This window comes from Pantherophis guttatus, chromosome 5, assembly GCF_059756535.1.
Source record: "Pantherophis guttatus breed Tessera chromosome 5, ASM5975653v1, whole genome shotgun sequence".
NCBI classification, from domain to species: Eukaryota; Metazoa; Chordata; class Lepidosauria; order Squamata; family Colubridae; genus Pantherophis; species Pantherophis guttatus.
The window spans coordinates 17,082,545-17,102,968 of NC_142067.1; the positions used below are offsets into that span (position 1 = coordinate 17,082,545).

General features: G+C 41.7%; 1 protein-coding gene across 1 annotated transcript in view; it reads right to left on the reverse strand.

Moving 5' to 3' along the window:
- Window positions 1-3,557: 3,557 nt before the first annotated feature.
- TMEM123 (transmembrane protein 123) overlaps window positions 3,558-20,424 on the reverse strand; it is a 38,461-nt gene continuing 21,594 nt past the window's right edge. The window contains exons 3-5 of the mRNA XM_034409127.3: window positions 16,394-16,633; window positions 14,032-14,176; window positions 3,558-7,948 (exon numbers count right to left, since the gene is read on the reverse strand). Of these exons, the coding sequence (XP_034265018.2) occupies window positions 7,924-7,948; window positions 14,032-14,176; window positions 16,394-16,633 (410 nt within the window). The 3' untranslated portion in view covers window positions 3,558-7,923. The remainder of the gene's footprint in view (window positions 7,949-14,031; window positions 14,177-16,393; window positions 16,634-20,424) is intronic.

The window sequence follows — 20,424 nt, forward strand, 5'->3', positions numbered from 1 at the left end:
CATTCTGTGTCTGTCGTATCTATATTCATTGTAGAATACTTGAGTAACTACAGAGGTAATTACTCAAGTATTTCATAATTCATGAAATAGTGTTAAATACCTTCGTGAAATTAAGCAATGTTGCCAAGTATTATGCAGAACATTTTTTAAACTCGATTTGCAAATTATTATGTTCAGTAGATTACAGGTAGTCCTCGATTTATGACTACAATTGAGCCGAACATTTCAGTTGCTAATTGAGACATTTGTTAAGTGAATTTTGCCGCATTTTATTGCCACAGTGGTTAAAGTGAACCACTGTAGTTGTTAAGTTAGTAACACATTTGTTAAGTGAATCTGGCTTCTCCATTGACTTTGGCTGACAAAGATTGCAAAAGGTGATCACATGACCCTGGGATACGGCAACTGTCATAAATATGAGGCAGTTGCCAAGTAACTGAATTTTAATCACATGATCACAAGGATGCTGCAATGGTCATGTGAAGAATGGTCATAAGTCACTTTTTTCAGTGCCATTGTAACTTTGAATGGTCACTACATTAGCTGTTGTAAGTCAAGGACTACCTGTACACAAATGTAATCAGCAAATTAAAAATTGTTCCTTGCCAGTCTTTTTAACTATTTATGCCTGAAGAAGAGATTGTTCTTTAGAGCAGCTGAATTTCAAGAACTACTGCCTCCCCTACATACCTATTTCTTGGTTCATATTACACAAACATCATAAAATTGTTAATTAAAATTATTACTTAGTTTGGCCAATTAAATAAAACCCAGAATTAGATAACATTTTAAAAAATCATTCACATGTTCGTATGTTTAGCCCCACCTGTTGGAACATCAGGGTCTTGGCACGGCGGAAAGCACGGAGATCAGGGATATGCTGTATTTCCGGGGGCAGTTCATTCCAAAGGGTTGGAGCCCTCACAGAGAAGGCCCTCCCCCTGGGAGTCGCCAGTCGGCATAATTTGACTGACGGTACCCTGAGTAGTCCCTCCCTGTGAGAACGAACTGGTCTGGTTGGTGGGAGGCTATTGGTGGCAAAAGACGGTCTCGTAGGTACCCAGGCCCTAAGCCATGGAGCGCTTTAAAGGTGATGACTAACACCTTGAATCGCACCCGGAGACCACCGGGAGCCAGTGCAGCTCGCGCAGGAGAGGTGTTACATGGGCGCAACGATTATGCCTCTTACTGCATATATTTTCCCTTTATTGGCACTATAAAGAATTAATATTGGAGTCCTGGTCCTTCATAGCATAATGTACAGAATTCCATTCCGAATGCTTTTCAAACCCTTATAGCCTAATGGGCACATTATAAACATGTTTATGACCAATTTTTCCGTAATTGAATTGCCATGGGATTTTTCTTTAGAAAGTCAAAGCTCAGGAGGAGCTGAGATTGGTAAAGAAGCGAAGAACATTCCAAAGGTTTCACGTATGCCCAGAATAAAAGATTTTTTAAAAAAATCCTCTTCAGTGAATATGCCAAAAATATAACAGGTACCAAAGCAAAGGCAGAATTTCTCAACTATTCGCTTCTGTGTTCTCCGAACACAATATGTATATTCTACTAGATCAGGGGTGTCAAACTCTTATTTCATTGAAGGCCACATCAGGGTTGTGTTTGACCTCAGGGGGCCAGGGTTGGTGTGGCCAGCTTGACGTCACTCATGTTGGGGGCTCCTGTGGCAGCCCGAGTGCTCTGCCAGTGAAAACAGGTTCCCAAGCTCAGTCTTTGACTGCGACAGCCTCCTGCAACCCTCTGCCAGCAAAAACGGAGCTCGGGAGGGTCACCTGCAGCCCTCCTAAGGTCCATTTTCTTTAGCAGAGGCACCGCAGGCCGGTCCTTCGCTGTTTCCAGGGTGGCCTTGCAGGCCAGATCTAAGCACCCTGTGGGCCAGCTCCAGCCCCCAGGCCTTGAGTTTGATATCCCTGCACTAGATAGTTGTGATGAACTGGCTGAGTGAACAGGATTGTATCTCAGCTGAAAAGAAGCATCAAGGAATATTTGCTGATCTTGTCCAAGGCTGAAGGTCCTTGCTGATGATCTAGTTGAACCTATAAACTGGCAAAGGATTAGAGGAAATGGCCTTTCCTTAGGGCCAGTCACCCTCCCATTGAATCTTCCTGACTGTTAGTAATAGATAAACTGAGATTCCCGTGTAGGATGTGATTTCTTAAGAGGTAAGATAGGATATAAATCTAACAATTACGTTTCAAGAAGTTAAAGGACTGTTTGATAGAGGGAGGACAAGGTATTTTGAATTAGTACCATGGGCAGTGGTGCAGAGTGGGATGTGGGTTGGGGGGGGAAGTGTATTGGGGTGCAAATCCCCTACCAGCTTGCCATTGTGGTACTTACTGTTTGACATGGAATCTGTGATTGTGCGCTGTAGAATATTTCCCCCCACTATCAAGAGACTAGAAAAGCAAATGCTTCAAAAAATTATTAATAATCTTGTGGCCAGGACGGATAAAACTCAGAGAAACTCAGTTTGATTTAGATGAAATATAACTACTGATGGGCCACACATTCTGCGCCTGTTCTCTGAATGCCAAAAATTCTGGTGGGTTCATACATGGCCTTCCAGTTGGGGTAAACATACGTACATCCCAATAGGTAGCTTACATCTTCCAGGACCAATAGGTTTTGTTGTTATGCATGACTTAGGAGATGGAGTAGAATGACCTCATATGTAATTGAGTGTTTTACTGTCTTAAAGTCTCAGCTGGATAGGACGTAGGACTTCCTTCTAGCGAAGGCAGTCACTCTTACTGTTCTGCCCCAGCTACGGATCCCAAAGAATGCAGCACACACAAACTCTGAACAAAACTTAGTTTACTCAATAACGCAGTTTTAGCAAATGCTGGCTGTTAATAAGCCTGCCAGAATTACTGTCTTAAAGTCTCAGCTGGATAGGACGTAGGACTTCCTTCTAGCGAAGGCAGTCACTCTTACTGTTCTGCCCCAGCTACGGATCCCAAAGAATGCAGCACACACAAACTCTGAACAAAACTTAGTTTACTCAATAACGCAGTTTTAGCAAATGCTGGCTGTTAATAAGCCTGCCAGAATTCCACAGATAGATAGTCAGAGTCTTACTGGAGTTGGCAGAAAGCCCAGAAGCATTGCTGCAGAGAAATCCAAACTCGATGATTAGCGAACTAAAGTTGTTTCCTGAAGCTTGTTGCAAGCTGCGTTCTTTCTTAAATAGGCTAAGGGAGTGGCCAATTAGCCGCAAGCCTTACTCTCAAGGAGACCTCCTCCTGAGGAACCAAAAGCTGCCTTTTGGCAGCTCTGCGTGCCTATGCATTGAGAAGAGGCTCCTCCTCTTCATTTAAAGGAGCCTCTGGAGGTTCTGAAGGCCCTGACTGAACCCCTGCCTCTGGCACCACATCTTCTTCAGCCTCCTCGCTGTCCAACTCGAGCGCCGGCTGCACAGGCTGCTGGCGCAGCACCACACCAGCCTCCTCGTCGGGATCAGCAACAATCTGCGCAGGCCGCTGGCGGGCCACACTTACTGCAGTATTCAAATAAGACATGACACAACGCACAGATCTGATGTCTTGCTTACTTTAATTAACTGCCCCCCCTCAAAACCCATAAAATTGTGTCCCTTCAGTGTAGCTTCAGCCCATATGGATTTACAATGTGCACAGCAGAGAATGTTCTGCTACATCTCAGCATCACTTTTTGCATTGCAAACATTGTCAACCTGGAGTTTCCACATTCTGTCTTACACAAGAACTGTTCCAGCACAGAAATCTCTCATGAGTTGTAACCAGGCACATACCCATCCCTGAATAGAGTTGTTTTTTTCTTAGAATCTTTATTCAGAATGGAGTACAGGGAATCTTCGACTTAACGACCACGATTGATTCCAAAATTTCTGTTGTTAAGGGAGACATTTGTGAAGTGAGTTTTGTCCCATTTTACGATATTTCTTGCCTCAGTCGTTCAGTGAATCACTGCAGTTGATAAGTTAGTGACCCGGTTGTTAAGTGAATCTGGTTTTCCCCATTGACTTTGCTGTTCAGAAGGTTGCAAAAGGGGATTACATGACCCTGGGACACTCCAACTGTCATAAATGTGAGTCAATTATCAAGTGTCTGAATTTTGATCATGTGACCATGGATATGCTGCAACGGTCATAAGTGTGAAAAACACTCATAAATTATTACTTTTTTCAGTACCGTTGTAACTTTGAACAGTCACCAAACAAAGAGTTGTAAATCAAGGACTACCAGTTTAACAAAAAATGCAACGGAATGGGTGAACTATTCACTTCAAATACAGGCTGCCTGCAGCTGCCCCAGTATCCCATTTACAGGCCCCAGAAATACTAATTGAACAAAAGCGACATTTTTAGACTTTATTTTTCCTTTTCTTAAAGGAGGGCAACTCTAAACTTATATTAATAGTATATAGAACATACAGAATTAGCTTAATTCGTCCACACACCAAACCGTCATTCGCACACTTGCACCATCCGTTGATTCATGAGATAGTCAATGACCATTTAGCCCGACGTGTCATGTGAACAGAATCAGAAATTTATTTCTATCGTAATAATTAGCCTTCTATCTGAAGTGGCAAGTTCAAGAGAGTTTGAAAGTGGTAACATTCCTGCATGGATCATTGGCGTAGCAGATTCATATGAAGCCAAGTAAAAAAAAAATTACTGGACTTCAAGATGGGGTAAAAATCAGAGTTCATCTCTCAAATTCCCTAGGGAGATTGTATTATCGTTTGCTTATTCTGGAGAGAGGGGGACACAAGCATACTGCTGTGGTCTTGATTCTGCTTTATATATAAAAAAAAAAGTACAGGAAGTCCTCAACATATGACCGTTCACTTAACGTCTGCTTGAAGTTACGACAGTGCTGAAAAAAGTGACTTGCAGCCAATCATCACACTTACAATCTTTGGATGGGATTGTGAATCGGGCACTTAGCAGCCAGCATCTGTTTATGATAGTTTCAATGTCCTGAGATCATGTGATTGCCTTGCCGGCTGTCGAATCAAAGGGGGATGCCAGATTTATTTCTTTTCCTTAGCAAAGGAAATCATAAAAATTGGGAATGGAGATGTGATGACACACAACTGCATCGGTTAGTTGATAAAAGTTCCAATCTCAGTAGTGCTCGTACGTCAAGGACCACCTGCATTTTAAAATTGTATTACAGAATAAGCAATGGCCTTTAGAGACTACCAGTACCAAAGGCGTATGTTAAAAATTGCAAGTTGCGAGTTGTTGTGTGTTAGGGACACATTCAACCACAGCTCCGCTCTCTGCTGCATCTTCGGTATATCACTGAAGTCCTAAGGGGGGACATGCAATTAGTAGTCATCTTACAGTGAGCAAAGCAAGTACCACGGCCATTAATTACTCTGGTATATACAGAGAGAATCAAAAGAGAGAGGAAAAGACCCATTGATCGCATCAATCTTCTGCAGCTGTGAAATACGCACCCCAATGCACTTGTAAAGTTAAACAGCAGTGAAGAAAACTACAAAAAAGGCTGTTGCGTGCTGCTCCTATTTAAGTCATGTGTGTAGCGGGCCAGAGGAATCTGATTATTATGGGGCTTTGAAAGGAAGTGTGGAAGCAAAGATCATACTACGAAGAGGTAGAATTAAGACCGTAGTAGTCCATCAAGACAGATACTCCCCGCCCCAGTGAGAGTTAATTATATAATACAATGTAAACTTTCTCTTTCTTGTAACAGTGGTTGAAACTCAGCAAAGATCAAATAAAGAAGATTACAACGTCTACAGTACTTTTATCAAACTCCATTTAAACTATCATGGTAGAGGCTACCTTAAGACTTGACTGACGGATGGAAATGTAGTTCTGTGGTGAGGCGAGTTTTATCCCTTTACTTTCTATTAAGTAACTCTACTACTGTATTTCCATAAGCAACTCTATAATTAGCAATTATCTACTGTCATTAATGAAAGATATAAGGCAAAATGTTGTACTGGGGGATTCACACCATTGGAAAGAGTTAAGACCTTTCAGAAATTTACAGAAATTCCTATTCAAATCTCTTCCGTGCAACAACTTGTGTGAATAATACTTTCCATTGGCAGCAACAGAGACTGCTTTTATGCCTTCTGAAGAAAGGGAAAAAAGGTCTCATCTCCAAGACGGTTGGAGAGCAGTGATGATATTTGTCCTCTGAATGTTGGGTTCCTTGAGGGAAGCCATTGAGAGCTGCTTTGAAAATTTAATCAATCAGATGGGGAATTGTGCAGAGCACATTTATGCTTTAAGTGCCCCATGCCTGACCAATGTCAAATTCGTTTCATTTCAGAAATACACTCTGGATGTTGGGCAGCATGGAATAAATGAGTTATCATTGATGATTACTACATAGCACACAAAATTGCCTAAGTTATTAAATAATTATTGGCGTAAATGTTCTGGATGTTTATTCCTTAATCAGTTTCTCTGTGAAAAGTGTAAACACAGACAATGAATAATTAATTACACAATTGTCTGCATTTAACAGCTAAGTCACACAGCTTCTTGTCTAAGAGCTAACTCATACGACCTGGTGAATTTCTGACATGGTGACTTCAAAAAGAATGGATCTCACGAGATTAGGGGTGTCAAACCCGCATGTCAGGGTGGTGTCACGTGATGTATTGGGACTTTTTCCCCCTTTGCTAAACCGGGCGTGGGCGTAGCCAACGTGTGACACATCCTGCCCACCGGCCAGAAGTTTGATAGCCCTGCATTAGATGGGCCTCAAATGAATGATTTCAGAATGCCTTCAAATTGGAAGAAATTGGCCCTCCTTTCCAGGAAAAAAAATCTGAAGACACCAATTTTATATGAATCTTCTTTCAGGACAGTCCTATTCATCTATCATGTTTTTAAACGTTTATCATGTTTTTAAAAAACATGATCTCTCCACCTCAAAAGCATCAAATTCATTTTTGTATTCCTATCTGTTCTATTTGTTTGTTGGGAACCACAAAGTAAAAAAAAAAAAATCTTAAATAGTCAACTAGGCAAATACAGGTAGTCCTCGACTTACGATTGAGCCCAACATTTCTGTTGCTAAGTGAGACGTTTGTTAAGTGAATTTTGCCCCATTTTGCAACCTTTCTTGCCACAGCTGTTAAGGGAATCATTACAGCTGTTAAGTTAGTAACATGGTTTTACATGAATCTGATTTTCCCATTGACTTTGCTTGCCAGAAGATTGCAAAAGATGATCACAGGATGTCAGGATAGCGTAACCGTCATATGTATGAGTCAGTTGCCAAACATCTGAATTTGTTTTTCACACGTCTGAGTATGAAAAACGGTCATAAGTCACTTTTTTCAGTGCGGTTGTAACTTCGAACAGTTACTGAATGAATCGTTGTAAGCCGAGGGCTACCTGTAGAATATTTGAGCTTCCCCAGATTGTTAACGAAACAATATTCCAATGATATTCCACAAATCTTACACAGGTGATCTGGAAATACTGTTTTTTGTGACTTCTGTGGAAAGGGTTACTCTTATTTGTCCAGCAAATGTCTGATTTGTTTTCCTGAATGAAAAACAAAAACAAAAACTGGAGAGTAAAACAAAAAGGTTCAGGATCCAATACTTGAAGTTGTGTTCTGTTATGGACTTGTCATCTCCAATCTTCTGTAGAAAAAGAGCTAAGAAGCAACAATGCTTACTTTAAAGGTTTTCAAAATAGAGCGATTAAAACCAGGTATAATTTCAATTCCTTGAAACGCTTCATTGAAGATACTCTGAATATGCAAAGAAAGCCCTTGTGTAGTTCTCCAGATTTGAAGATCAATGTATGTCAAAAGAGACAAAACAATCAATATCAGATCAGATAATATTTTCCCAGAGAGAAAGTGTCCCTAAAAGCAGGAGTAACGGGCGTGGCCTTCTGTCTTTTCAGCATGGACTTTAAATAATGGCATCATGTTCATCACTGGAGAAAAAAGAAAAGAAAAGGAACTATGTTATACACTTCACTGGGAGCCACAGAATGATTAAATGAAATTAACAAATATACAAAACTTTCTGGACCATTGTTTGTGCTAGGAAAAAAACTTTAGACCTTTGCAAACAAGCCAGGTTCTACTGATCAACACAGTGTTTAAGGTTATTATCAACATCATCATCATCATTTAACGGCCCCATAATCCCTTGGAGTTTAGGCAACTGAATGGAGCTAGTAGAGCGTTTTAATGACCAGATTAAAATGTCGCCAATGCAGAGCTTTGTTCAGCAATATTCTCATTGTGCCCAGAGAGAGAAATATCTGCCTCTATATAGGATCGAACTCACAGCCTCCTGAGTGTGAGGCGAGAGCTCCACCTCTAGGCCATCATACCACTCCAGTGTTTAAGGTTATTATGATTGTATATAAATTAACAAGAGCACTGTTGAATCTTCATACAAACTATATAGACAGCATGATATAGTGACTGGAGATGTTGATCATAGCATGAGAACAGAGCCACTGTAATTCCTCATAACAAATCTGTTGCTGAGGATTTCATTCTTTGACGTTCCCCAAAAACGTGACCAATGGGACTGAATATTGGGCTGTGCAAGCTCTTGTATTTGACGATGCTTGTTACTACATTTGAGCACAAAAATGTCAGTGAAATACGACGAGGAATGAACTTGGTGATAGGAAAGAACACAGATACCGTATTTATCAGCGTATAACGCGCACTTTTTCATCTTGAAAATAATGTGGAAATCGCATGTGCGTGTTATACGCCAGCAAAAATCCCTGCCCCCGCCCCCATGCCCAGCTGAGCCCCGGGATCATCAGAGGCTTTTTTCCCTTTTAAATGGCTCTGAGCAGCCAAGCTCTGACATCCCAGCTGAATTGCCTGCTAATCAGGCAACTCAGGATCAGGATCGCCAGAGCCATGTAAAAGGAAAAAAGTTTCTTTTTTTCTTCCCCCCCCCCACTCCCAGCCTCCGCCTTCCTTACCTTAGTTGCTGATTGCATGACAATCGCAATCCATGCATCAGCAATCAACTGAATATCCCTGGCTGCAATCAAGCTCATCGGTGAGCAGCTCTTTCTGCCTGCCTGCCTTGACTTAGGAATTCTGGGAGTTGAAGTCCACAAGTCTTAAAGTTGCCAAGATTGGAGACCCCTGTTCTGTTGGGTAAGTTTTTTTTCCCCTTTGGGAGCTTTAAAAAAAATAGTTAATTGGGGTTTTTTTTAGTTGTTCTTTTTTTAGACTTAGACATTTAAAGTTATGTTATGCTTCAAAGTTCTTTATTTAAAATTTACTTTTTTTCCTGAAACTTCCCTCTTAAAAAATTAAGGTGCGTGTTATACGCCAGTGCGCGTTATACGCCGATAAATATGGTAGTTCTTGTTTAGCAACTACATTGCTTAGCAACTTCACACTTATATTTGTTTATTTATGTCCCGCCTTTATTATTTTTACTCAAGGCAGTGAAATATCCAACACACCTTCCTCCTATTTTCCCCACAACCACCACCTGTAAGTGGGCTGGACTGAGAGAGAATGACTAGCCCCAAATCATCCAGCTTGTTGTGGCTTGCCAGACTCGGACGATGAGGAGGTTGGGGAGGAACTTGGGCCAGTCCTGGAGTCTGGGGAAGGCTCTGATGATGGATGCTCTGCGTTGGAAGCAGAGAGAGAGCCAGGGCAGTCCGACATTTCCCAGCTGCCTTCACAGTCGGAGATAAGTGGGGAAGAAGAACAGCTGGGGCCTGTTACAGATGCGCCTATGCACAGAGCTGTCAGGAGAGGAGAACAATTGAGTACCAGGAGCCAACTCAGAAAGGCACATGGGGATGCTGAATGGCCCCTCCCTGGCTGGGGAATAAATAGAAGCTAAAGGGGAGGATTTTTTCATTGTGATTGTGTCTCAGAGCCTGCTTGAGAGTTTGATTTACAGCTTCGTGGCTGGAAGTTCCTGGCCTTGCAATTATCCAAGGGCTGATAAATTCTGTACTTCAGTTAACCCTTGGAAGGATTATTGCCTGGACTTTTCGGTGTGGGAATGCTAAATAAAGAGGGGTTTTTTTTGGGACAAGGGGTTCTGTTTCTTGGTTCTGCTAAGGCTGGGTCAGAACACAGCTGGCTTCCATGCCTAAGACAGGACTTGAAGCAGGGGTGAAATCCAGCAGGTTCTGACAGGTTCTGAAGAACCGGTAGCAGAAATTTTGAGCAGTTTGGAGAACTGGTAGCGGAAATTTTGAGTAGTTCGGAGAACTGGCAAATACCACCTTTGGCTGGCCCCAGAGTGGGGTGAGAATGGAGATTTTGTAATATCCTTCCCCCAGGAGTGGGGTGGGAATGGAGATTTTGCAGTATCCTTCCCCTGCCACGCCCATAGAACTGGTGGTAAAAAAAAGTTGGATTTCACCACTGACCTGAACTCATAATTTCCATTTTCTAGCCTGGTGTCTTAATCACTAGAGCCAACTGATGATGAAAGGTGATGAAAAAAATAACTCTGCAATCAATCCTCGCATTTATGAGTTTTATAGTCCTTTTAAAGCAAAGAAAAGCTGAAGGAAGTTCCTAAGCAGTCATGATTTTACTTAGTGACTGCCTCACTCAACAACCAAGATATGTCAATCCCAATTGTGATTGGTAAATGAGGTGTACCTGTAATATATGCTCCCTATTATGCATGTATCCTTTGTCCATTCATTCCAATGGGATGCAATTAAATATACAAATAGAAGTTGAGGTGGGTGAAATTATTTCAATAGTAAAAACAATGAAGGTGGAGAACAGGGTATCTGGGCAAGGAACAAGCACCTTGTGGTTTCTTTACCAATACAGCTTGGTAAAATTCCTACTGTAACTGAAAAAATAGAATCTCCTGAAGTTAAAAATAATTGAACTGTAAAGTTGTCCTGCATTTGGTAGAACATTCCTCCCATGAATAGGAATCTACAACTATGTCTGATGGTGTGTGGGAATGGCCTTGGGAAACAGGAAGAAAAGCCACGGATTCGATAACTGCTATGTAAAGGTTATCTCAACCTATAGAAGGGAAGTCCATGTGTGTGTGATAAGCAGAGCAAATGGCTGAGCAAGTACAAACGTACTTTTCAAACAGACAGCTATTTGAAGTTACAATTGCCAAAACATCTTAGGGAGATATTTACGCGAGCGAGATTCGAACAGCTTGACACAATGGTCAGATATGGGAGATTCCATTCTATACCCTACAATGGACATCTCTGCATTTGCAGAGCGCCAGAGGTAGAAAACCTGGCTCACATCCTATTTGATTGTTGCCTACAAGAGGGTGAGAGATAGGTATTTTGGTCTATGATGAGTGAACCATTGGGATATCCATATCAAAACAACTTACTTTATGTGCAGCCAGAATCTGAAAATAACATTTAACACAGCACAGGACTTAAGCAAAATGGTTCGGCTGAGATCGGCATATATAATAATATAATATAAATATAATATAATGAATCTAATCTAATCTAATAATATATCATTATAAGTAATATATCATTTAATAATATATTAAATTAATATAAGTAAGGGGACGGGGTGGCTCAGTGGCTAAGATGCTGAGCTTGTCGATCAGAAAGTCGGCAGTTCAAATCCCTAGCACCGCAGAACGGAGTGAGCTCCTGTTACTTGCTCCAGCTTCTGCCAACCTAGCAGTTTGAAAGCATGCAAAAATGCAAGTAGAAAAATAGGGACCACTTTGGTGGGAAGGTAACAGTGTTTCATGCGCCTTCGGTGTTTAGTCATGCCGGCCACATGACCATGGAATTGTCATCAGACAGTGCTGGCTCTTCGGCTTAGAAACAGACATGAGCACCGCCCTCTAGAGTCAGGAACAACTAGCAGGTATGTTTGAGGGGAACCTTTACCTTTATATTAAATTATTGTATTTTATTCCAATTTCATTTTAAATTGTATTTTATCCAATTCCATTTTAAATTGTTTTTTATTAGATTTTAGTAATAATTTGTGTCTGGAACGCTGCACTTTGATATGGCCCAAGGGCTAATCAATAAAGTAAAGTGAAGTGATAAGCATTTCAGAAGGGAGCCAGCCTTAGCTTTCCGGAGAGTAAAAGGAAAGGAGGTGAGAGTTACTTTCAGTCTTACGGAGATTTTGTTAATGGAACCTTACAATAAAAAGATTTTGCTTGTGCTTCTTGTCTGGACAACCACAAAGAGCCAGCACTATCTGGGAACCACAATCACCACAAAGCAAAAATAGTGTCTGGTCTTACTGGAAGGAAAGAAAATGCCTCCTTTTTTTACTGGATGCTTAAAAATAATTCAAAGAAGCTTGGTTGAGCAAAATTCTGGAATTAGAGTCGGGTGGCAAGGAAGCACAAAATGAAAGAGTACGGTTTCCTTCAAAGGCGGAAGAAAAAGTTATTCTATTTTAGGATCAGCTACGTGCTCCAGTATATGGCCTATACTTTTGTGAACAACAGCAGGAGACAAAGAGTTTGCTTTCCGCTGTAACAGAAAAAAGTAGGGTCCAACCAGGGGCTGAAATAGTTCATAAGACGGGATGTTGCAGAGCTCCTGGCCTCTACTCATGTTGAGCCAACGAAAGGAAGTAATCACAGAGTAAACAAAAGAACTCTCGTTGTTAGGAAGGGTTACAAAGGGTTTAGTACTATGACATTTCCTCTTGTGTAAGAGGGTGCTAGTGTCGCCTTTCAGAGGAATAAAAACTTAAAAGAGCTAAGATGAAAGCAACCAGACAAATTACTAACACCTCGTTCTTAAGTATTGCTATTTCATTAGGATGACAAGTCCAATCTTAGGGTTCACTCACGATGTAAAAAAGATGTGGAGATTCTAGAAAGAGTGCAGAGAAGAACAACAAAGATGATTAGGGGACTGGAGGCAAAAACATATGAAGAACGGTTGCAGGAACTGGGTAGGAGAAACTTCCTGACAGCTAGAACAATTAATCAATGGAATAATTTGCCTCCAGAAGCTGTAAATGCTCCAACACTGGAAGTTTTTAAGAAGAGGTTGGATAACCATTTGTCTGAAGTAATGTATGGTTTTCTGCCTAAGCAGGGGGTTGGACTAGAAGACCTTGAAGGTCCCTTCCAACTCTTCTATTCTGTTCTGTTCTGTTCTGTTCTATTCCTATTCCTATTTATTCTACTCTATTATTATTAGAGGGAAAATCAAGATTCCACACAGTTAGCAGAAGGGTATAATATTGTGCCTGAGTTTGCGTTAAAATGTTGGAGAAGTATGCCTGGATGAGAACGGCAGAATATACATTAATGTTTTGGTGTCCACCCGACCTGCAAAAGAATAGAAAAACTCCTTCTATCACGTGAGACCATTGATCAATTTAGTTTAAGATTTGCTTTGGCTCAGTCTTGGGCATTATTTATCTGCTGACTTCAAGCAGTTCAATCAGTGAGTTTTAAGGTTGAATGATGTTGACAGCCTGGTTTTGAGTTAAGTTTCTGGTTTCTTGGTCTGCTCTACCTTGCTGGGCTAACACGTCTGAAGTTACAGGTTCCATCATCCTACCATTAGTTTCATTATTGTATTAGAAAAATACAATTATGTCAGCCCTGCCAACTCTGTATCGTGTCATATTCTCTAGTGCAGGGGTCAGCAACCCGCGGCTCTGGAGCTGCCTGTGGCTCTTTCATCCCTCTGCTGCGGCTCCCTATCGCCGCCACAATTTTGAGAGGAGCTTCCAGTTATGGAAGGCGCACCAGGAAGAGATTTTATGGCAAGGGGCAGGTTTTCCAGTCACAATTGACAGGGCTTTCAGTTAGGACAGGTAGAGGAAAAAGGATGCCGTGCAAGGAGGAGACTCTATGGTGCGGGGAATCGGACTTCCGGTCAGCTCCAGAATTGAACGGGGGGCTTCCAGTTAAGACCTTTGTGGCTCTTTGAGTTTTTAAGGTTGCCGACCCCTGCTCTGGTGCTTGAGCAGATTACATTCTTCCTCAAACCTTGGCCAGTATTACACTTAGAGAAAGATCAGTATTACACTTAGAGAAAGATAAAAAATATTCCATCCAACGTACATGGTTCGATACTGAACACCTCTTTTTGTGTGATAGAATCTGCATCCAATATAGCCAAAGGCGAGAAGTCCCAGAGTCAACACAATGCCACCAATGAAGCTGCTGGCACTGAACCCCGATGACTTGCCTTGAATTGGTGAAGCTTCTGTAATGGTTTAAAGAAAGAAAAAAAGACAAAAACGTTCATACACTTTTGCTGAAGTATTAATTTTTCATTTTTTATAAGTGTGTATATTGTATAGCTCTTGCTTGCCGGTTCTTGTTCTTTTAAGTCTGATTATGTGTTACCGTATTTCTTTTTAAGGATATGTAGCTTATGTTGGCTGATCTTGAGAAACTAAGTAGGTTGGTTATGGTTAGTAATTGGTCAGGAATTTACCAGGAAATACGTTCTGTAGAAGAGAGTAGGAAGTTGAACAAGAAAAAAAAAAAAACCCAACCAACTTTCTGGAAGAAACTACTAACAAATGTTTCTGAAATGTTTTAAAGAAAACCGTATCTATGGAAGAACCAGATGAACTCAGAAGAATCTTTATTCTACTTTAAAAGTGGTGATTTAATCCTTTAACACAGGGCTCTCCAAACTTGGCAATTTTAAGACTTGTGGACTTGAATTCTGGGAGTTGAAGTTCACAAGTCTTAAAGTTACCAAGTTTGGAGACCACTGTTTTAACAGGCAAATAACATGAATTCTGTTGGGTTGTAGGAACCTATCTCAAGAGTCTATTCTTTACCATAGCTCAGACCAAGTTGGGTTTCTCTTGGCTGACTTTTAGAGCAGGAGTGGACAATTGAGAACCTCTTTTCAATACCCCTAGAGCACCTTCACCCCACTGCTAAAGATTTGGGAGTCATTGTTTCTAATGATGTTAAAATGGGAATAACAATTTTGTGAATGCTCTAGAACGGGTGTCAAACTTGATTTCATTGAGGGCCGCATCAGGGTTGTGTTTGACCTCGGGGGGTTGGGGGGGCGGTATGGCCAGCTCATTGTCACTCATTGAGGCTCCATTTTTGACCGTGACAGCCGAAAATAGAGCCCCGGTGAACTGCGCAGCTTCCCCAAGCTCTGTTTTCACTGGCAGAGGGTTGCAGGAGGCCATCACGGCTGAAAACAGAGTCTGGGTGGGCGGTGCACAGCTTCCCTGAGTTCTGTTTTTGCTGGCAGAGGCACCGTGGGCCAGTCCTTCACTGTTTCCAGGGTGGGCCCGTGGGCCAGATCTAAGCACCCCGCGGGCTGGATCCGCCCCCCTGGCCTTGAGTTCGACACCCCAGCTCTAGAATATTCAGTAAAAATTGGCCATCTCCAAACAGAAACAGGAAAGCAAATGCTTGCTTGGTCTTGCCTATGTTGCTCTTTTGTTCATCCCGTCCTGCACACCACTTGGAGATATTAAATTAATGTCAACATGTTTTGGAGGATAATTCCTATCATCTCACATGTCGATAGAATCATTGGGAAATTCTTCCTAATTTGAAGCAAAAATCTCTTCCTTGTCATTGGAGCTGGTTGGCTTTAAATATTTTGAGAAGGATATCACAGTACCTCTTATTCTTGTTCTCTCCATTCTACATGAGTCCACCTTAAATGTTCCCTCAAAGAAATTTAATCTCTGGGCTTCACTCCATCTTTATTGTCCCCTTTTGGACATATATTGACAGTTTTTCCATCCCACATGCCTGACATAGGAAAAAGGAATTTTGCAGCTTCCAGTAATTTTAGACTTCAACTGCCATTAAGCCATGACAGCACAGCCAAAGGCAAGAGTTGATGGCTGTCATACTCCAACAGGCATATGAAAAACACAAATTTGCATTCAAGAGTTATTAGGAAGGGGTTTCCTTTTTATTAACGATGTCCTTTGTAGAATCTGCTTTTAGGAGGGACCGGATAAGTTTGTTCCTTTCTGATGTTTAGGTGACACACTTTCTTAGTTAGGCAAACTTTTATAGTCTTTGCTGTATTTCAGAACTGTCATTGTTAAAGAACAGTTTTGTTCCTGGGAAGCAGCTGGACTGCCCTCCATTGGATGCTGGCTTAGAATTCTGGGACTTGTCATCCCAATACTTCTGAAATACATCTGGTTGGAAAAGTTATAGCATTTTGTTAGTTCACTACATAGTTTCTCTTGAATTGGTATTAAGGTCGTATGTCAGAAACAAACCAAATGCTCATGAATGTAATCAATTCCCCATAATATTCTGATTTTTTTAGAGTAACCTAAGAAGAGATGTGCCTCATTTCTATAAGTTCTGGCAAAGTTTCTTTTAAAGACAAAGACAATCATGATGAATTGAATGAGGTGAGCTGCAGATGCTATCTAGACAACAATCAAGTAGGAAGTGAAATGTTGGTACATACCCGTCACCAAAGCAGACGATGGCTTAGTTACAGGAACTGCAGCAGTCTTCTGTGTCCCAGATTCAGTTGGCGAATGCTTTGTACTGCCAGGTAATGTGGGTTTATCTGTTTGGGAGGCAACGGTAGATTGTGCAGCAGGGATGGTCTTGTTGGTGATTGTTTGGACCTTAGAAGTCACTTCAGGATGAGCCGTGGTTTTCACTGATTTTTGGGTAGCATTGGTAACAGTCATAGTCTTTGCTGGTTTAGAAAGATATGTAAGCTTTTTAGAATAATGCTTGTATTACAGCATAGATTTATCAATATATCAAAAAGTATTGTAACAAAGATGCGTGATTCTTATTATTTTTGGAACAGAAATATCATAAGAAGCTGCCAATCCAGCCATTTTGTGGATGTTCCTGGAGCAGGGGTGTCAAACCCAAACTGGCCCACGGGGTGCTTAGATCTGGTGCGTGGGCCCCCCCTGGAAACAGCAATGGACCGTCCCGCGGTGCCTCTGCCAGAGAAAATGGAGCTCGGGAGGCCCCATGCATGGCCCCCCTAAACTCAGAAGGCTGCAGGAGGCCGTCACAACCAAAAAGAGGGCCCAGGCAAGCCGCGCGTGTCCCCACGAGCTCTGTTTTCGCTGGCAGAGGGATAGCAAAACAAACTAAAAACAGAACAAAAGGAGAAATATTTCCTCAAATATTTTCATTTGAGCATGCAAGAAGGGACAGGAAAGCAGAAAGGAAAAGAGGAAAGACAAAGAAAAAGAAGGGAAGAGAGCAAGGAAGGAAAAATAAGGAAAGAGGGGAAGGAAGAAGAAAGGAGAAGGAAGAGGGAAGGAAAAGGAAGGAAGGAAGGAAGGAAAGAACAAGGAAGGAAGGAATGTAGGTAGTTTATAATGAGAGTGAGGGAGGGTCTGAGGGAAGTCCTGCCTTAGCATTTGGCCACCACAGGTGCCCCCGAAACGAGTGATGTTGAGCTGGCCACACCCACCCCGACTACGCCCACCCTAGCCCCCCAAGGTTAAATACAACTTCAATGAAATCGAGTTTGACACCCCTGTCCTAGAGTTTTCCAGAAGTAAAAATGTTGGAACCAGGAATGGTATGCAGTATTCAGGAGAAGTAATGGACCACCCCTTGAATGGCCAGATCTTTACGGTCCCAAAGAAATACAGAATGTTTTCTCATTATGATTAGAAGAATAGATTTTGAACTTCTCTAAACCAGAAAATGAGAGCTAATTTGGTGCAGTGGGTTAAGACACCAGGCTAAAAACCAGGACACTGGGAATTCTAGTCCCACCTTGTACACAAAACCAGATGGATGACCTTAAACCAGTCACTTTTTCCCAGCCTAGAAAAGAGGCAATGGCAAACCGCTTCTGAAAAACCTTGCCAACAAAACCACATGGACTTGTCCGGGCAGCTTCTAATTGAACATGTCTGAACAGAAGAGGGACAAAATCCCCATAAAAATACAACTTTAATTGAATAGCAACAGCACTAATAAGGATAATGTAGCTTAAATACACCTTCCCTTACACAAAACAAATTACTTTGTTACAAAGATGAGATGCTACTCATTCCTTGATGTGGCTGGTTTATTCTATACTTTTACCTCCCTAGCAATCAATAGCTAAATTCTTTCTGATACAAATCAACAGGCCAGTTTGTAGTTTACCAGTCATGAGAAAATACCCTTTCTTCCAAAACTTGCGAAACTACATTCCATTGTTCGTTTTCATCTTGGCAAACCAAGCATGCTATGGAGATGAGAACTAAGCAAGTTCCTTCCTATTCAATTTTTGCTGCAGTTACATTTTCACCATTGAGGGGACTGATAGCTTTCACGTGGGTGTGACCAAAAATACGCCAGTCCTGAACCACATATTTTGGAGAATGGAAAGGAAATATGAGCTACTGCTACATTCTGAATGGAAACCTGTGTCACGTACTGTATTTTTTGGAGTATAAGATGCACCTTTTTATCCCCAAAAAGAGGGTGAAAATCTGGGTGCATCTTATAGTCCGAATGTAGCCCTGCCCAGCCTCTGAAATGGAGGTTTGAGAGGCTGAAAAAAGCCTCTGAAACCTCAATTTGAGAGGCTGGAAAAAAAGCCTCTGAAATCTCCGTTTGAGAGGCTGGAAAAAAGTCTCTGAAATCTCTGTTTGAGAGGCTGGAAAAAAAGCCCCTGAAACCTCAATTTGAGAGGCTGGAAAAAAGTCTCTGAAATCTCTGTTTGAGAGGCTGGAAAAAAAGCCTCTGAAATCCCCATTTGAGAGGCTGGAAAAAAAGCCTCTGAAATCTCCGTTTGAGAGGCTGGAAAAAAAGTCTCTGAAATCTCTGTTTGAGAGGCTGGAAAAAAAGCCTCTGAAATCCCCATTTGAGAGGCTGAGAAAAAAGCCTCTGAAACCTCCGTTTCAGAGGCTTGAAAAAAAGCAAGGCACAGAGCTCACAACCAATGAACCTGTTGCTAAAGTTCACCTCTGAGAACAGCTGATTGGGGGTATTCTGGGAGACCGATCCAATCAGCTTTTTTCTTATTTTCCTCCCCAAAAACTAAGGTGCGTCTTATACTCCGGTGCATCTTATAGTCCGAAAAATACGGTATTTCATTTATAAACTGATTTATAAACTGGATTTCTGTCACCTGATCTAACAGGCACAGCAGAACAACACAATAAATCTTTTATTTATTATTAGCTGTGGTGGTGGAGTGGTTAGGACGCGCGCAGCCCCGTTGCAAACTGGTAGTAAAGATAAGTAGAACCCACCCCTGATCTTAAGCTCATGCTTCCAATTATTTCTTAGGAGTGTAGGAAGTTAGCACCCACCCCTCTCCTAGGAAAATGAGATATTTTAGGAAACATTAAACGGACAGAATATTTCCCCTAAAAGGGAGGCAGAAACTCAGCCCCCCCTCCCACTTTGTCAATGGGCCATTAAGGCCTGGGACAGTCTATTCTACATAATAAAGATCTACCTCCTTCAGGCAGAGCCACAGTAGGAATTGCCCAAAGCCCTTTTGTTACATCACCACCCAGCAAGAGTCAACCAAGCCTGGTACACAGACAGCCTACAAAGTTACCCCTGCATGGCCCCATGGGAGTCTGACAACCAATCAGAATACAAGCTCAAATTCAAAGCCAAACAGGGGATATAAATCTCTCTCTCTCTCTCAAGTTTCAAGTTTATTAGATTTCTATACCGCCCTTCTCCCGAAGGACTCAGGGTGGTGTACAGCCATATTAAAACACAAAAATTTATAAAATTTAAAACCAAATTAAAATCAATATATAAAATTGGCCCGCAAATCTAAAACACACATACACCCACAATAAAATTCATATTAGGCCAGTCCGGCTTGCTGGAACAGGAGGGTCTTAAGGGCGCGGTGAAAAGTACGTAGGTCGGGGCTAAGACGGAGCTCTAGGGGCAGCTCATTCTAGAGAGCTAGTGCCCCCACAGAGAAGGCTCTCCCCCTGGGTGTCGCCAGTCAGCATTGTTTGGCCGACGGCACCCTGAGGAGCCCCTCTCTGTGGGAGCGTATTGGTCGGTGGGAGGTTGTTGGTGGCAGAAGGCGGTCTCGTATATACCATATGCTCTCTCTCAACCATATGCTTTTTGTCCAGGACCTCAAACCATGTGGTCCTGTCCACCATTAAAAACCATAATTCCAATCAGCCACCATGTTTCTAGTGTCTTTCTCCCCACTTGGAACTGAACCCAGAAGATATTTCTTCCAACGTTAGATGGCCACATGAAAGCAAGACAGTCTCTGGTGACATTCCTACAGATTTCATCAAAGCTACCTGACAGGTAATATACCTGACCTAGGAGCTATGTATGTTCATATAAATAGATCAAACACCCAAAGACTGGAAACCAACTATCATCCTGCATATTATAATTTATTACAGAGAATAATTAAGATCTCTCTAACTATAGACCAAATAGTTTGCTGAGTGTTATTAGGAATGCACATCGTAAAAGTATAACATCTCCAGACGAAATGGGCAACATATAAATTTAATAAATAAG